The sequence below is a fragment of the Belonocnema kinseyi genome, chromosome 10 (assembly GCF_010883055.1).
Source record: "Belonocnema kinseyi isolate 2016_QV_RU_SX_M_011 chromosome 10, B_treatae_v1, whole genome shotgun sequence".
Lineage (NCBI taxonomy): Eukaryota > Metazoa > Arthropoda > Insecta > Hymenoptera > Cynipidae > Belonocnema > Belonocnema kinseyi.
This window is the reverse complement of record NC_046666.1, coordinates 112,978,572-112,995,673: the sequence shown is the minus strand read 5'-3', so window position 1 is coordinate 112,995,673 and position 17,102 is coordinate 112,978,572. Positions and strand designations below refer to the sequence as shown.

The 17,102-nt window shown below is 36.9% G+C and overlaps 1 protein-coding gene across 3 annotated transcripts in view; it reads left to right on the top strand.

The window, feature by feature from the left end:
* The window catches only part of LOC117181507 (inorganic pyrophosphatase), a 112,284-nt gene that overhangs the window by 68,574 nt on the left and 26,608 nt on the right, over positions 1-17,102 (top strand). For all 3 annotated transcript variants that reach the window (XM_033374258.1, XM_033374259.1, XM_033374257.1), the window contains exon 5: positions 16,011-16,073. In XM_033374258.1, coding sequence (XP_033230149.1) covers positions 16,011-16,073 — 63 coding nt within the window. The remainder of the gene's footprint in view (positions 1-16,010; positions 16,074-17,102) is intronic.

The window sequence follows — 17,102 nt, the reverse complement described above, 5'->3', positions numbered from 1 at the left end:
GGTCAAAGCCCTCTGTTTTATAAGAAGAAAAAGAAATAAAAACCAAGATATTTGAAATTCTCATAGCCAGTAATAAATGGTAAACCAATTAAACGAGAGAAGAAAAGACAAAGCGAAGCACATTGGGATAGTTCTGGTTGAAGATATAATTATTGAATATAGACTTAAAGAACCATTACAAGAAGATTGTATCCAAACATTTATTTGATTTTTATTAATCATTTCTTTAAGCAAATACTCTAGTGTTTTTTTTTTTTTGATAAAAATTATTTGTCACTAAAATTTCACTGGTTTGTCATTAGAATGGTGTTTAGAAACCAAAAATTGTCATAAACTAACAATTCCTAAATAGCTTTATAAAGTTATCATACATTTTTAAATTTACTAAGGTTATGGTTAGATCAACAGACATAACAAAGAAGTTAATAATGAGATTAGAGTATTTTATTAAAAGGTTTTGATCTAAAAAATTACGACGTTTAGTTTTTTTTTAATCTAATTTTATCCGGGAAAGTATGAAAGAAATATTGGAGACTTTTTGATAAATCTTAGTATGATTTTATTTGGACAGTGTGTCCGCTTCAAGATACAGTATAAAAATGCTGTCGGGCCAAGAGGCCATTAGGCTTTTATAACCAAAAAATGATGGTCCAGCATAGTCAGTCGTCGTGATCCCTTTCACAACTCCACCCTCCAAGATTAAATAACGTCCTCGTTATTCGTAAATATTGGGTTGGAGGTCGAGTGGTAGGTTACTCGGGCTGCAGTCGGTGCACAGGGTGCATGGAATATTGTGGCGGGTTCTTTGACTCGGTACATGACTTTCCCGCACGGTGTGGTAAAGAGTATCCTCTTTGTTAGCTGTCCTAGACCATATTTCCAAAGTGCTCCGAACAATTAGATAGCTAGGCTGTTGTATCCTAGGTGTTTCAACTAAGTAGTGCCGAGGGTCCACCAAGAATGATTGCTTCTGGTTGCTAAAAGACTGATAATCCTGTTGGGCCATCTTCAGGTTGTGAGCTGAAATTCTTAATTGTTGGAGGGTAATGTGGTTGCTAGAAAATACAGGTAAAGGGATCTCATTGGAGACAATTTGTAATGGGATCTCATTGGAGAGGATTTTTAATTCTATTTCTGAAAAATCCAATTTGATTTCTTGTTGAATTACGGTTTTTTTTTTACAATAATGGGTGGCTGCTATAAAAGCCTCATCGGTAAAGACTGCCTTACAGTGAACTTCCGGGGTTAAGATTGAAGATCTTGATATGGTTTCGATGATTTCTTCTTGTGGACATCTGGTGGTGAGTTTCCTATAGTTCAGAGGCAAGAGATACCACTGATATCCATTCGCGAAACTATTTATGAAGTTGGTGTTAATTGTGAAATATTGCCTTTCACAGGGGTTTCCTTGATGGTTGATGATCCAACCTAGACAGGTACCGTCTTAGTGTACTTGTTTCAGAGGTTCAGTTGCCTTGCAATATTTTATATCTCCTGCTTGTTGACATTCGCTTTCATCTATAACAGTGTAAGATGTCCTATCCTGTGATAAAGCAATTGTTTTGTTTTGGACACCGTAATAAATACGGTAGTTAAATGAACTATAAAAAGATAGTGTGATATATCGTATTACCATGTAGTCAACTAGGTCTGGCTTTGGCGTACATATGTACGTTGTATATAAGTTTATTGTTGACTAATGCTATATCTATAGTACTGATCCGTATGTCTAGAAAGTAATTGTCTTCATTTAGGGCATACGGTATATCTATGCTACGTCATTTTTAATTCTCTGTAAAGGTTGCTTAAAATTTTTTGCGTAAGAATCCCGCTTTTATCTTCGGATATTGCTGTTTCTACATTTTTTTATAATTTCTGATGTCTCTTCAACAATTAATTCTATTAAGAACAATGAATTAAAAATTTGATTGTTAAACACTAACGCATTAATTGCGTCAGTTAGCTGAGTAGCCACATTCTCTAACTTTGTCAGGTCAGTTTGCTGTTGATATTTTATTTCTTCTAGATGCGAAATTGTAGTTTGTATCAAACTGGTTTGATTTTTTATCAATGCAACTATACGCTAGATTTGTTTAATACTTCGTCGACGTCTTTGTTGATATGTTCAGCGTCTTCTACACTCATGGCACCAAACAGATATTTGGTAGCACTTCCAATGAAATTAAATAATCCTCGCTTCTGTCCGTTTCGAGAGATGCTTTCTATGAACCGGTATCTGAGTCCCATGTTTCATGATACACTCTTGCCGTGTACAGTTCTTTGATTATAGTCATCTATGGGTTGCAGGTTGTATATTCTTTCCCTTAAATATATATGCAAGAGATGGAATTTATTCTGTGGCTTGGTTTCGTTTAACCTGATTATAATGCCTCCGCTGCTCTTGGCCTCTCTTAGTACATTGATGTGTATGAACACTAAATCCCCAACTTTATAATTTTCATCCTTTCCTGTTCTTTGAATTTTTCCCTGATTAACTTCTTTTGCTTGGATAATTTTGTTCGGTGCATCTTGTAACTGCGCTGTTTCGCTCCTTTCGCCGTTCGTTGATTTCTTCTTCTTTTCCCAGTGTCTAGTTGTTGTGAATAGAAGTTCTTCCGGCGTGTATGTTGTTGTAAAATGAGGGCTTTGATTATGTATCTTTACTCCCTTCATTAGTCTCATCATTGGGTCTTGACTATTTATTCGCCAACCCCTTGATTGTTCGAATCACTCTTTCGGCGATTCTATTACTTTCTGGACGATAGGCTGCAATGTTTATTTGTTGAATGCCTAGTTGATCAAGAAGTTCCGTTGATTGTTTAAGAGGAATTTTGCTGCTTTAATTATTGCTGCATCGGCGTGTATTTTTCTGTCATTGCGTTTATTTGCGCAAATGGGGCAACTTTTTATATATTGATGAATCTGTTTACTCATTCCGCACCAGTAGTATTGTTGCTTAATTTTTCGTGAATTTTTTTATAGTGCCCAATGTCCGTTCTCATGGGTTCTGGCAATTATATTTTGCAGCCTCTGAGCTTTCTGCGAAAACAATGTCCTGTGTAAAGTTCAGGTTCAGGCTGCTTCACATATTTAGCAAGTTTTCTTAACATATTTCGGAATTTATTCAGCCCAATAACTTGCTTTGTACACTTTCCATGTTGATTACTTATGACAAATATGCTAGTTGGCATATCTTTTGCACGCAGAAGAATGCTTATTTTAATAATACCATAGAACTGCCTCACAACCTTAAAATTGCTTGGAGTACTTGTTTTTGTCTTTCAAAGTTTGATCCGATAATAAGATCCAGTATCACAAATATCTTCTGTTATTAAATTGTGCAAATCCTCTCTTTTACACGCTACTTGGAATCCAAAATAGAGACCTACCTGTAGATAAAATTGTAAATATATTTTCATGCTTTATTTGTACGAATAATATCCTTAAAAAAATGATAAATATATTTCATCGTTTGTAAATACAATTGGTTTTTTTTATGTTCAACTTTATCAATTTCTTTTTGTGCTAGCTCTTTAGCTTTTTTGCTTCGAAATCTTTTCGTGAGCAATTCCAAAAGACTTATTAAACCAAAGTATTTACTGATGCCAACGTTGTGATTTTGTTCCACTGTTTTTTTTAACATGGTGTAGGTAGACCATTAAGTGGATAGGGATTTACTTTGTGATAAGTCCTCAAAGCATGTCATTTAGGATTTCTCTGTCTCTTTGATCTGATTTTTTTGATTTTGCCAGGCTAGGAAGTTTTTTGGTGAGGTTAGTATTAAACTTTTGATTTCTCAGAAATCAATTTGGTTTTTGCAGATATAAATAGATCATTTGCATCACTTCACTATCACTTTGATCGCATATTCTTTTCGATGTCATAATTGATTAATTTTTGTGTGGAGACGAACCGGTGCAACATATAAAAAGTTACAAATACAAAGAAAATGGACGATCAGTCTGAAATTTATTGTATCACTTGATAAGGTTCCGGTTATCAATGGGGATTCGACGAATTTAAACTCCTTTCTCAGGAGGAAGATTGGCAGACGTTAACATGAAAGGCAAAAACGATTCGACATCGCGATTGAAGGAAAAATCTCTAAAACCAATGTATCCGCGCGAAGGGATAAAAAGCCGAAAAGTATCGGGGACCGTACCCGAACGAAGAAAAACGCGATAACTCGTTCGAAAGTCACAACTATTAGGTAATAACTCCCGAATCGAGCCGTTTCTTAGCTCTTTCGGTCGACAGCCTGGCGATTGTCAACCGCCGATCCTACCGCGATAGCCACCGCGATAGCCACTGCGTGGCTATCGCGCCACGCACAACCGAAGAACGAGATGCGGATCGTCCGCCAGATTTTCTGACAGTGCGCACTATTAGTGAAAATCCGTCGGACACTCTACTAACCTTTCAATCACTGAAGGAGAACCGCCCACATCCTCGAAGCTGGAAAATCCGGGATCCTGGATTACTACTAAGTATGTCTGGATGCTAAGAACTTGACTTTAAATTTGATATTCGACCCAAAAAAATCAATAGAAAGAGATAAAAACTGATTGAAATAAAGAGTTGGAATTTAAAAGGAACAAGAATGAATTTAATTATGAACAAATTAGTCGTACAGTTTACGGGGAATGTTTGTCGAAGTATGTCGTCCTATATGACAAGATGCGCTTCTCGGTCGAAAAGCTACTGACTTAAGTTTCTGCCGATTTTTGGCAGTTCCCAACCGCCAAGCGACTTCGCGCGCATTCCAGCGGTGGGGAGAATGGATCAAGCTCTGTCATTGGTCGCCCGCCGCTCCTCTCACCCGTTGGAAATCGACACAAATTTTTTGTATTCCGGTTCGCGAGAATTTTATCTTCTAAGACGGTGGAAGCTTACGCGGAATATCGAACGTTTGAAAAATCCTATTTCTAAAACTCGTTATGGAATTCCAACTCGCAAACTTGAAAGGAAGCATTACACTAGCAACTAATGCAAACTGGTAGGTCTCTTTACGGCAGATCTCCTTGTAAGCTGTCAGGTCTTCACTATCAACTCGGTAAGTCAGTCAGTCACTCATACGACCAAAGTGTGTTCAATCATCGCCGGCAATTTCATACACCCTCATCGAATCTGGGACCCCGGATTTTTAATATTACTATGCTACTGTCATCGGACTATAACAAAGTTTATAGGGAATTTCTTTCTTCCAACAAGGAATAAGAATTTCCGAACAAATATTGCATTTTTCAAACTTTTCGGGTTTTGGATAACCCTACCACTCAAACATTATTTTTAATGTGCGACGTATATTCTTTCATAGATCTTTTAGTGTTGAATCCAAATCCTTCATTTAAAGTAGTTTAGTTTTTTAGAATTATAAACACAATAAATATTTGCGAACATGGGGAAAGAATAATTCTACTAGGAGACATGAACGGATGGGTGGGCATCCAAAATCATGATACAGAAAGACAAATTAGAGACAAATTAGTTGGGCTATGTTTAGAAAGGAGTATATATGTATTACACATACTTGATTTAGGCAAAAAATGATCCACATATACACCTGGTCTAATGGAAATAGCTGTAGTATAATTGACTTTGTTGTTGCGGTTGAAAGACTTATAGAGTTAATCAAAGATACAAGGGTCATGAGCTGTCCTAAATGCAATACTGAACATTACCTTCTGATCTTAAAATTTAACTTAGGTCAAGGATGGAGAAAAAAGAGAACCAAGAAAACAAAACAAACGTGAACCAAATTGAGAACCTAGAGAAACTAGATGTGCGAAAAGATTTCCAAAATAAGATAATCGAAAGCATAGATAGGGCAACATGGGAGGGCCATATAAAAATCAAAGATATAGAGGGCGCCTGGACAAAGTTACGGGATATCATTGTTAGATGTACGATCGAAGTGTGTAGTACCGCAGTTGTAGGAAGAATGTCTAGTGATGCGTGGTAGAATGATGAAATTAAGGCTGCCCCAAAAGCAATGAGAGAAGCGTACAGGAGAACTTTGAACATCGCAGGTCTGAGCAATGAAGACAGAAATAGACGTAGAAATGATTATAGACACGAAAAAAGGATACTCAAACGATTAGTTAAGGAACGTAAAGATACAATTAGAGCAGAAGATAGGATGAAAATACAAAACGACTTTGATGGAAGCAAGAAACTGCTTTATAAAAAATGAAAGGAAACAAAAGTATAGAATTTGTTAACATCATAAATAGTAGGGTGGCAATGGTATATAATGCAGGCGGAATACTAGAGGCTTTCAGAGACTATTTTAGGACACAATTCGGAGATGAAGCTATAGGACACCACAACTGCGATTTTGAACACGATGCGATAGAAAACTCAATTGAGAAAGTCTATGTCACTGAGGTTAGGGATATAATTTAGAACTTGAAAACTGGTAAGGCTGCTGGGGTAGACGGTATTAACGCTGAAATGCTTATTCGTAGGGTAATGATAATTCGATATTATTCAAGGAGTTAGACAAGGATGCGTTATGTCTCCATGGTTATTTATATTGTTTATGTACAAGTTTTTAAGAATGGATCTTTTCGACGAATAGGGTGTGGATCTCGAAACAGTAAGGGTACGTGGGTTAGCGTTTGCAGATGGTAAGGTTGTTATGGCAGAGTCAATCGAAGACTTACAAAGAATGTTGAATAAACTAGGTACATGCATGAAGAGCATGGGCCTCAAAATTAACGCAAATAAAACAAAAACTATGGTGTTCGAAGGAAAGAGTGAGAAAACCCTATGCAATATTTTATTAAATGATGAGAGAATTGAACAAATTGATAAGATCGTATACCTTGGTAGCTTATTTACTAGAGAGGGGAAGATAGATGAGAAATTAGATAGACGCATAAACGATGGTAAGAAGTTTATTGGTAGAGTAGGTCCCCTCATCAGAAGTAAAAATATATCAAATACAGCTAAAGTGGCAATACATAATTGTATATTTGTACCGACTGTACTATACGGTTGCGAGACATGGGCTTATCAAGAAAAATATAAGAGTAAAATTAACGCAATTGATATGAGATGCATGCGCATAATATGCGGGAAAACTCTGATGGACAAAGTAAGTAACGAGATAATTCTAAACGAATGTGGTGCTGAAGAGACGCTAGTAGACACATGGGAAAGAAATCGGTTAAGATAGTTCGGGCATGTTGAGAGAATGCCAAATGAACGAATAACGAAACAAGTGTATAAACGTAAAGTAAATGGCAGCGTGCCCAGAGGTAGACCGCGGAAAGAATGGTTAGAATGTGTGAATGAGACCCTAGTTAGAAGAGACATAAGAAGTCACAGAAACACGAGAGTCTGCATGAAAAAATGCATGGACATAAAAGAAGCTAGAGAAGTATGCCAGGAGAGGAAAGTATGGCGGCAAATAGTTAATAAAAAGAGTGTTAGTAGAGTGAATGACGCCTGAAACAAAAGACCTTTTCCACTAATGGACCCAAGTGGGGAACCTTACATAACGACTTTGTGAGGATCTCCACTTGGGGTGATTGCTAGAGAGATTGATCAGCAACCTGGGTCGGAGCAGTGTTGAGGAACGAACGTGTTATTTACATAAATAACACGAGAATTCTGGATCAACCTGAAAATTCTCTATCGCTTGCGCACACTACTCCTTTCCCCACCGAGTGAGTCACGCCTATCCCGAAAGGGAAATGGCTTAATGGTGTAATAATGAACAAGATACTGAAACACGGAATTATTCTTAACATGGCATCGCTTCTAAACCTTACATCAATAAAAAGCTGCCTTTTTACCATGTCAAATTAACGAGAAACAGGGGGGGGGGGGGGGCAAAGAAAATTTGTTTGCAAGAAGTGTGTGTCTCGGCATGCACGATAGAAGTGAAATTTGGAAAGAATGTTTAAGTGAAATGTACTATTGAAATAAGAAATTCCATGATTTGAAGGAATTTCGTGATTCCATGAATTCATGAATGTCATTAATATGCACGCCCAGCCAGCTATCTTTTTGGAGCGTAACGTGACGTTAGACCGTTGACTGACGATTCTTATGGATTCATTTCTCGTGCGAAAATGCCGTACCGAGTAGTGAAGAAAATTAATGTTTTTAGCATATTTATTAGCTAAATTGGAATAGACACTTTGAAGTTTGACCTTTTTAATTGGATTCAAAATGACCGACCCGAAAAAACATCAGTTAATAATTATGAGTCACATCACTTATTTTTCTGTTTTCATTCTCCTTTTACGATTTGACATCTTGAATATTGACAACTTGATTCTTGATTTACGTTTAGCGTTCCCAAAAACCCTTAAATACCACGAATAGTGAAATTTACTTGAGTGGAAACATTTCATACTAATTTAAAGGGTGGGTTTGTATTCACATTAAAAATCTTTTGAAAAGTATGTGTAACGCATTATATATGTGACGAGAGGGAGAGAGAGTAGTGTCTTTTTAAATGCCCTGAAAGTAGTGCAGATATAGGCTGAAGAGTACACACTTGGAAAAGACTGAACCATGTTTGAAACTAGTCTGGAAACGATGTAAAGTCGATATTTCTTGTCACATACTTCGTGGCAATTACTCGGTTTTCGCACTTATATCACAAATAACTATTACTGTATTTAACGAATATACACTCTATTCTCTTTCAGCAGCTCAGACAGACATAACCTCAGCTGTCAAAACTACTGAAACCTGAATTTGTACTTTCCGAAAATCCTTCAAAGTTTATAATTGACATTGCGCTACAATATTCTTAGGCGAAGATGCTGTTTTCCACCTGTTGAACGAGAATTGTTTCTGTTCCGCTGCATCACGATTTGGAAACTCTACTAGTCAACTAAGGATCCTCTAGGGAAGGATGCGACAAACCATGTGCCTAATACGGATTGGTCGAGCTGAGTTTACTGGAGACTTTCGCTCAGATTAGGTGGGGGTAGTGGAAGGCAGCTGTCCGTTAGTGCAGTGTATAAATATGTGTGTGTATGACACAACCTTGCATTCAGTATGAGGTTAAAAGTACGATCGTGCTCAGGGAGTCTGACGTCACTTCCTGTCCATTTTTCACGGGTCAGTGTAGGGGGGAATATTGTCGCAAACTTCCCTAGAGGATCCTTACTAGTCAACTAGCGCCACCTCCCACCACTTAATAACTAAATGGTTCGCCGCTGGGAGACGAAATCTATGAAAAACATATAGGAGCGCCAGGAAGGATTTTTCTAATATTGATTTTTATTTGTAAATTGCGAAAACATTGTACTTAAGGTCCACTGGGATCCGAGCCCAGTTCTTTCAGATTCGAAGTTTAGATAGCAGGCATCCAATAGAGGAAGAGCGATGCTTTAGGACGAGGAAAAATATCAATGTCCAGGTTTCTCCTAAGCCCCAAGACCTGGCTGAATTGTATGGTAAGCTTCGTAGAGATTTTTTCGAGGGGTCCAAACTCTGGATTATTAATTGTGGTATGTATGATACAGCGAGAACTTTAGCGGATGCAAACTGTAATAAAACAAACGGCTGATTATAAGACCAAAGGATACATGCTTCGACTCAGCACATAGATGGGCTGGACAGGACAGTGCGCTTCTAGCACTTAGTGTGTGATTGAGTGCATACCATCTGGTTTGGCAGTTTGCGCGCGAACTGCGGTGACGTCATCACGCATTCAAGAAATTACCACCCAGCGAAACTAGAGGAGGTCGAGGAATTTTAGAGAGAACTCTACGAAGTCCAGCATCCAATAAATAGTTTCAAGGAGCTCCACAGTGCCCTCACTCATAAGGCCTGAGGAGGTATGCCCACTTACTATTTCCAAGGAGGTGAAAAAAGTATTCAAGGTATAACGAACCATTCCACGTCGGGACCAAATATTATCCAAACCTTCTGGCGGAAGAAGTTCCCTTCAACCCACTTGAAACTGGACCGCATTTTCACCTCGGATCTAAAGTGGAAAGAGCCTATTCCCTAATTGTTGGTGGAAGGAAACTCATTGCTCCTCCCAGACATGGGCAACTTTCTGTCCTTAAAAATTACAGGTCAACAAATTCTCTGAACACACTAATATAAGATCTTCACGGCTATCCTTAATGATCGGCTTGCTCATCGATAGATGTATCTGCAAAGATGCAGCATCCTCCTGGCGCTGCTTGTCAATAGCCTGGATAGGCTACCGAAAAACTTTCAATTTAACCTTCCATAGACTTATCATCTGCCTGTTGGAAAGCTTATAGGCTTATCCACACTTTCTGAGGTGCATAGAGAGATTGACGCCTCTTTGTAAAGACATGTTAACTATCTCATTTGAAAAACATCATGTGACAACTAACAACGTCACCTTTCAAAGCAGTATCTTTTAGGGCGACATTATCAGCCCTCTCCTCCTTTGCCTCGCATTATTGCCACTTTCTCTCTAATTTCGCCATCCGGAAGGGAACTAGACCTAGCTATAAACAGAAGCCCGAGAGAGTTTTGCATTTGAGAGACTATACATTTCTGGATGTGCCACAAAGCCGTATTCTGAACGTACCATCTGCAAAAGATGGCACCCAATGCAGATACAAACGTTTTATCAGACAGATTTGGTCCTCCGAACTGTCGGCAAGAAGCAAAGTATTTGGAATGAATATGCTTGCCATCCCGGTAGCACTCTGGTCATTTGGAGTAGTTCCATGGACGAAGAAAGAGCTAAGATCCATCGATATCGGGTGACGAAAGGTTGAACGCATGAACAAAAGCATTCGTCTGAAGAAGTTTGTTCCGTGACTTTACATCTCATGCCGTCAAGGTGGTTGCGGTATACTGAACCTCGAATTTCTTCAAAATACGGTTATTTGGGGTACAGAACATATTGCTGCAAAAGGACGATAGCCTCCTCTCAAAAAGGTCAGGAAACATGAAGAAGTGGGCAAAGGCGCATTTCGGTACAATGCTCCGGAGGAGGCTACTGAAACACTTGGCTTTATCTTTAATATCAGGAGTGAGCAAAATGCATAAAACCTTATGCATCTTAAGTACTTACTCCTGAAGGCCCTGATCAAGAAATTACTGGAGGAAAACTTCCGCGAACAGCTCCGCGACATGAGGATGCAAGGCATTTTCCACAGAAATGTGTTGGATCAGTCGATGTCGTATGAGCTAACGTTTACTTTACTTAAATCTCCTGGATTGAAGTTAAGCACTGATAGTTTCATTTTAGCATGTCAATACTGTGTAATTTCTACTTTAGCATACCGTTGCCACATTATGAGCCAAGACACTCTCGATGATAGCTGCAGAGCGTTTCATGCACATTCAGAACACCTAGGGCACATACTGCCTACTATTGGCGAAAAAATTGTACACATCTGCGTTTGAATCTTAATAATTTTACAAAAAAAAATGCTCAAATTTAGAGCATTATTTTGTATACGAGAGGCAATGGGAAAAATTTGAAAAAATTCATGACTATAAAGAAAATATTTCTGACCAAATTTTAGTTAACAAGGAGAAATAATAAAAATTGTGGTTTAAAATGATCGCTGATGCCTTTCTTTGACCCGTGTGCTCCAGTAATCTTGCCCATAATCCCCATAATTAGAATCGTCAGGAAGTCGGAAGAGGGTAAGAACGCTTGCGCTGGTTGTAATAGTCACGAGAGATTCGGGAGAGAGCACAGGTAAAAATGCCAGATGATGCGTATTGCACGTTGGTTGGTTAACAAAGGGTGAAAATGAGAAAATTGTCGAAAATGAGAAATGCCGATTTTATTGGAACTCGATATTCTCGACAATGGTTTTTGTCGTGCACTTATGTCCTGGCATAGTTCTCTTTGACGTCGTGAAACAAACCATTTTCGTTATCGAATTTCCGAAAGGAGCCGACAAAAACAGCAAAGCCAAGGATAATTGAAAGAAAGACAGGTATAAAGAACTTACAAGGTAGTTGGGACGCTCATACATGGAATATTTTGTTAAGCTAGTCATGTGAATGAAATTCTAAGACACTTATAGAGAGAATGAAGAAGACGGTCGTCCAAAAGTCGCACAGTAGGTCGGAATTCCGAAAATTTAGCAAAAGTAGAAAATGTTCACAAAATGGGCCAAATTTTCTTACTCGGGTATTTTTGAGGTCGCTGATTACGAATCAAAAATCCAAAATTCAATAAACAAAATGGTGGATCCAAAAGAGCGGGCGTGTATACTAAATAAATTTGTTATTCGTTTTCAAATTTGTATAAAGAGATTTTCGATGCTTCTGATTACGAATCCGTACTTAAAATTTTGAATTAAAACATAATTGCGCATTTAATATGGCGGTCGAGTTTTCTAAATTTGATTTTTTTCTCAATATTGATATAAGGGGTTTCTAGAAGTCGCTGATAACGAATTTACTATAAAAATAAAAATATTATTTCTTCATATCAAATTATTACGATTAGATACGTATTAATTACTTCATATTTATTATAAAAATAAACAAAATTTGTAACATTTTTTTTAATGAAACGTAAGCTTGGTGGTCAATTTTTTAAAACTTCGGGGTGTTCAATTTTTGTGAACCCCCCGCCTCTCACACAAGCTCCGTAAATCCTTATGGATATAAATATCAATCTTCCTCATCAGTCAATATAACCTCATGCTATAATTGTAATGTTTCTAAAAGTCCGGCTATATCTTCAAAATCATTCATAATACTTCCTGATGAATTGTCTGAAATATCTCCAACATCAACTTCATCTACTTCAAGAATAGCAAGAAGTTTTCGGACTTCTTCGTGGATTTGAACTTGTTTTCTTTTAAAACTTTTTCGAATGCCTGACTACAAACTCATAGCCGATATTACTAAGTACGAAATATCTAGTAATCGATAAAACACATCTTTCATAGCAGCTCAGCTGTGCTTTCTACTATGATTAAGCCTGTAATTTTTGTAATTTTTTTTACTAGCTTCCGATGCTTCTTCATCCAGCATTCCAACTGGTAATATATTGTATTTTTTATTTCGGCAACATGGATAAGTATTTTATGAATCGAAGATGGCATTTTGCACCAAGAATAATCTTCGAAATGGAGTTGACCTGTAGAAGTACATAGTTCAGCGAAGAGATTCACATTTACTGGTAAATGGCAAGATAGTGCGATAAGTATTTTCTAAAGTTACGGAGAAGTTCATTATTCAATCCAAAACAGTCAGCCAGAACATCTGGTTCTTTGAATACTCTTCAAGCGGAATTATCGTTATTAGTAGTGCCACACCACCAGCTTTGGGCAAATCAACTTTAATTCCCAATTTCGTCCAAAGTTTGTACTGATTCAGATTATTTTTTAACAGGTAGTTTGTATGAAATATGCAGACATCATTAAAAAAAATCGTATCGAAGCGTGTAAAGGAGATATTCCGAAGTAAAACGATTGAGAATTAGGTATAACGAGTCCTTTTTCCATGTTTGGGAGGTCATTTAACAGCGATCGCTTTGCGTGACATATGAGTCTAGTCTAGTCATATGCAGTCTAGTCCCAGTTACGAAATGCAACACTTTACCGTCAATCAATGTCATATGCATTGAAAAGTGTATACATATTTTGACGTCTTCTATTGATATTTCAATATACTTTAGTTCTTGTAATTGAATATCGAATATCTTCTTCTGATCCAGAATGAATTTTTCGGATTCTTGAGCAATCTGAATCTCTATAGGGCGACAAAATCGTAGTGACTGTGAGGTTCTATTATTTCAAAGTATAATATTATTAGTATTTACTAATCTTAAGGGTATTAACGTAGTTGCAAATATAGTTACATCCTTGATTACTGCAGATTTCTCTTTAAACGATTGTTTATAATATTAGTGGCCTGAACTACCATAAAAACCCCAGGAACTTATTAAAATTGCTTATGCTTCTAGTTTACTTAAATTCGCGATACCCTGGATAATTACATATTTTTGAAATTCACAAATCCTTTTCACGGTATGATTAAGCTTGTATGTGGGGGGAAAATATCAGCTCCTTTTAATTTAACTTCAGCTCTCATAGATATGTACATAGATTTACTCAGTTTTTGCTCTAATAGAAAAGCTTCAACCGTCCTCTGGAGTCATATTCACAATTAATGGCTTTTGTTCCTTACATAATTCGTCTCACTTTTGCCGGTCCAGTTGGGTCTTTTATCATTTCTTTCAATACTGCACTTAAATCTTTTTCCTTTGATGAGTTGAATGCATAATAACCATCCATTAACAAAAACTTTTAGGTTCGTTTTTATTTTGAGCAATGATTTCAGTAACATCACGTCTTTGTGATCGCTCAGACTTTGAGTCAAATGAAAGTGACGAACGACAAAAACTTGATGTACTTCGAAAGTTCGTTTCTTTGTTTTCCTTTTCCATACTTAAGTTAGGAATTTTAGTCAGAATCTAACCACCTGCCATTTTTTTTCAAATATATTTTTTTTCTGCTGACTGCTTGAAGTTTTGCGTCGTATTGCCCTCTAAAACTTGCAATAGACAGATGCAAGCGAAATAGATACTCATTAGATAAATAACATTTCTCCATATTTAATTTCCGCATAATGTATTCATTTTTTTCACTTTGAGAGGAGAGATTAAGAATCTCCCTCTTTGTAAACTTCGCCATCTTTTTACTCTAATATCAATACAAAATAATAGTAATGATAATGATAGTAAACAAATAACAAAAATGAAAAGAAAATCCGAATCAAGACTAATGTACAAGGCACACAGAATATATTGTTTGCAATAAGTGTTTGAATAAGCGAAGGAACGTTAATGTTAGTCAAAATTAATTCAGAATCATGAATAGATGCTGTTTATATAACAGAGGCAATCTGTAATCGATGTGACATTGGTCACACGTATTTCACAACAGCAGTAGTACACCTATGTGCAAATCTGATTCACCCGGCTCCTAACATACAAGTGAAGAGCGAGTCCGCGCGCCTAGAATTATAACCCCATAAATATAGCAGTTTATAAGTTTCTGCAGAAAAGGGAATATGTGAATTGTAGGTCAAGATGTGCTCAACAGAATGCTACCTCAAATTTATGCTTCAAAAGCGCTATATCGGAAAAATTATCGTAAAAAAATTGCAGTTTCTATAGTACATTTAAGTATTTCTTGCACTGAAAGATATTTAAGACGCACAACGTCAAAATCAAAGCATGTAACTTTTAAAAGCATATATTTATTTTTCGGTCCATATTTGATATTACCTTTGGCCAACTTTTCGGGATTCTGACCCACTGTGGGTCGCTCGACTCTTCAGGGTGCAGGAGAACTTTGCCGGTTAGCCGTATTGAGACCATCGCACACTGTAACCACCTATATCACGGTCATGAGGCGAGGTTATAGTTGAAATCCCGTGTTTGTCTTTATGACTAACTTTTAACTATATATTTCAGTCAGAGAGATCAGGGCAGATCAGAGAGAAAATGTGGCTTCAGATTTTGTGAAAGGCTTTTCAATATAATCGCAATCTCTTTTTTTATAGGATATTCGAATTTCGTAACACCCCCCCCCCCCCCCCCCCCCCCCCCCCCAAGGCCAAAAAACAAGGTATCAAAAATTTGGGTTGCAAGGAATAATATATACTGCGTGAAAATTACTTCTCGCAGAAATAATATTTAAAGGTTTACAGACATTTACTGTATGTTTTATGCGTTACTTTATATTATAATTCAATTTTTCCCGGCGTCAGTTAAATGACGTAATTCCTGGCGTGCAACATCAACGCAAAATCTCATATTCAATGGCCATGAAGAGGAACTGCACCTACCTGGTCAACTGTGCATGCACGCTTCTCTGTTGTCACTAATTAAAAGTACTCGATTCCGCTTTCCCTATTAAATGCATGCGAATATTTTCATTTTAAAGAAATCGGGATAAAGTATCATATGCCACACGGGAGGGAGACTTTTCACGTAGAAAATCTCCCGCTTTCTTATTTATAGCATAATATGATATATTTCACTAACATATCATAATTCTACTATTTTTTAGGGGAAACGGACTGGAAAATTATTGTTATTGATGTCAACGATCCAATGGCTGATCAGTTGAATGGTAAAATATTTGGCATGCTTACTTTCTTATTTTTGGGATAGGTGTCCTTCCTGTGAATTTCTAATAGATTGATTTTTTTTTATTAAATCATCACGGGCTCCTGAGATATGAATAAAATGACCAGCCGCACCTGTGCGAATTTCAGTCGACTTAAGCAGCAAGGCTGACTGACAGTAGTTGATCGTCAAATGGAACTCGAATTAGACACTCTTGGACATTTTTAGTCTTATCCCAGCAACCTGTGAATATTTTTTTCAGTTTTATCGGCAAAAATTAGATGTAATATCGTCAAAATTGAGTATCATAAATTTTTAATTTTTGCTGTAACTTTCCTAGGATCTGAAATCTACTTTGTGCTATTTTCACGAACCAGTCCAAGAGAGTTAATTTTTTAACATAAATTGAGCATAAAAGTGATTTTGCAACTATTCTGTGAGTAAAAGTTTTTCAGATAAAATTTGCACCATATCGTTGGTATCTGCGAAGAATGGGCTATCTTTTCGTTACCGTTAAGAATTAGACTAGCTTCATATTGTATGAAATTTAGTAAACACGTAGAAATGTTAATATAAATCAAAATATTTTTAAATAATTCGTTTTAAAAGTTATAGGAGCCTAAATTACATTACAAACTGCAACACAAAATACTGGCGTTTTGAATTCGTAGGAAATGTTTCGAAAAAGAATAGGTTATTTATTCCTCCTGAAAACTTAGCTAAACAAAGTTAGCCTAATTCTTAACGGTAACGAAGCGATATCCTATTCTTCTTAGAACCCATCGATATACTGTGAAAAAAGCAAGTTTCCCGTAAAAACTGTTTTTTTTTTTCAAAAAAAGGCATTATTTTACTACATTATGTAAGTTTCAATACATTATGAGTTTAATTAACTCTACTTAACCCGTCAGCGCCCAAGGTTTTTTTTGTTTCAGATTTCGTTCAAACTCAAGTATAATGATCACTTAAGTATAGATACAGTACGTGCAAGGTTTTGTCAAGACGCGTCCAGCCGTTTAAAAGTTACGCTATG